Source organism: Mizuhopecten yessoensis, unplaced genomic scaffold, assembly GCF_002113885.1.
Source record: "Mizuhopecten yessoensis strain PY_sf001 unplaced genomic scaffold, ASM211388v2 scaffold4131, whole genome shotgun sequence".
Lineage (NCBI taxonomy): Eukaryota > Metazoa > Mollusca > Bivalvia > Pectinida > Pectinidae > Mizuhopecten > Mizuhopecten yessoensis.
Genome location: NW_018405391.1, coordinates 2307 through 3574, shown reverse-complemented (window position 1 = coordinate 3574; position 1268 = coordinate 2307). Strand labels below are relative to the sequence as shown.

General features: G+C 43.6%; 1 protein-coding gene across 1 annotated transcript in view; it reads left to right on the top strand.

The window, feature by feature from the left end:
• The window catches only part of LOC110448682, a gene marked incomplete at its 3' end in the record, with an annotated part of 32233 nt that extends 31569 nt beyond the window's left edge, over nucleotides 1-664 (top strand). The window contains exon 3 of the mRNA XM_021495065.1: nucleotides 308-664. Coding sequence (XP_021350740.1) covers nucleotides 308-664 — 357 coding nt within the window. The remainder of the gene's footprint in view (nucleotides 1-307) is intronic.
• Nucleotides 665-1268: the final 604 nt, after the last annotated feature.

Sequence of the window (1268 nt, the reverse complement as noted above, 5' to 3'; positions counted from 1 at the left end):
TCATGGTCCTGACAAAGTGTTGTTATTTTTCGGGTCAATCAGAAATACAATTTGGCTGCCATGGCCGCTATTTTGCTACTAAGTTCTAATAGGCCGATCTCACTTAAAATTGGTCTAGGAATGATCAGCTCATGGTCCTGACAAAGTTAAGTTAACATTATACTATTTTTTACTCAAATTGGTACATATTTCAACAACAAAAATAAATACTGTAGACTCAGGTGACCGTTTAGGCCCATGGGCCTCTTGTTTAAAGTTTAGAAAATAATAAGTTTTAGGTGAATCACATTTTTTCCAATCTTTTCAGGTGTGACTGGATTATCTGTGGTGGTCAGTCCCTCTCCTACAGCTGAGGTCGTGTCCGGTCAGGACCTCAGTATCACGTGTCAGTGGTCAGCTGACTACACAGGACAATATGCTGTTGTTAACTATAGACTGAATGATGGTGGAGGTGCAATAGGCACAACGTATATAAACAGTGGGACATCATGTCCATCAACACCACCCTACACATTTACCTGTAACAGAGACACGAGGACACTGGGGATACAGATTCCCGCCAACAGTTACAGTCACGGGGACAGATGGACGTGTGAGGGGAGAAATAACAACTTTGACAATACAATACCACCACAGACAGACACGACCACAGTGGACGTTAGAGGTTAGTGTATAATGTATGTATATAATTGCATATAAATAATGGTTGTCACAGAACACACAACTCCAACAACCCAGGTGGAGTATAAAATGGTCTGGGGTGGATGTTGCGGTATCTCTGATGTAGCATTCAAGTGAGGTGGCACTACAAAAGATGCTGTTGGAAGCAGGGTCCCACTACAAACAGAACACAATACATCTCCAGTACACACGCAGGCATACACACATGGGGGGATATTAGCCAGGTGGCATAGGACTAGTAGTTAGCGCCTGATAAGGCAGCTCCTGCCAATTCCTAAAAATTGTATATCTATGTACTGTAAAGCACTTTAGAGTGGCTTATGTTAGCTAGATAGGGCGCTATATCAAGTGTTGTATATTATTAAGTCCCCCAAACAAAGTTTGGGGACTTATTGTTTTACTCCGTTTCTTATAATTAAGTCACCCCGAACAAAGTCGGGGGGACTTGTTGTTATTGTTCCGTTTCTTACTTATTAAGTCACCCCGAACGAAGTCGGGTGACTTGTTAGCTCACCTGGCACGAAGTGCCAAGTGAGCTTATGCCGTGGCGCGGCGTCCGTCGTCCGTCCGCCGTCCGTCCGCTCTTA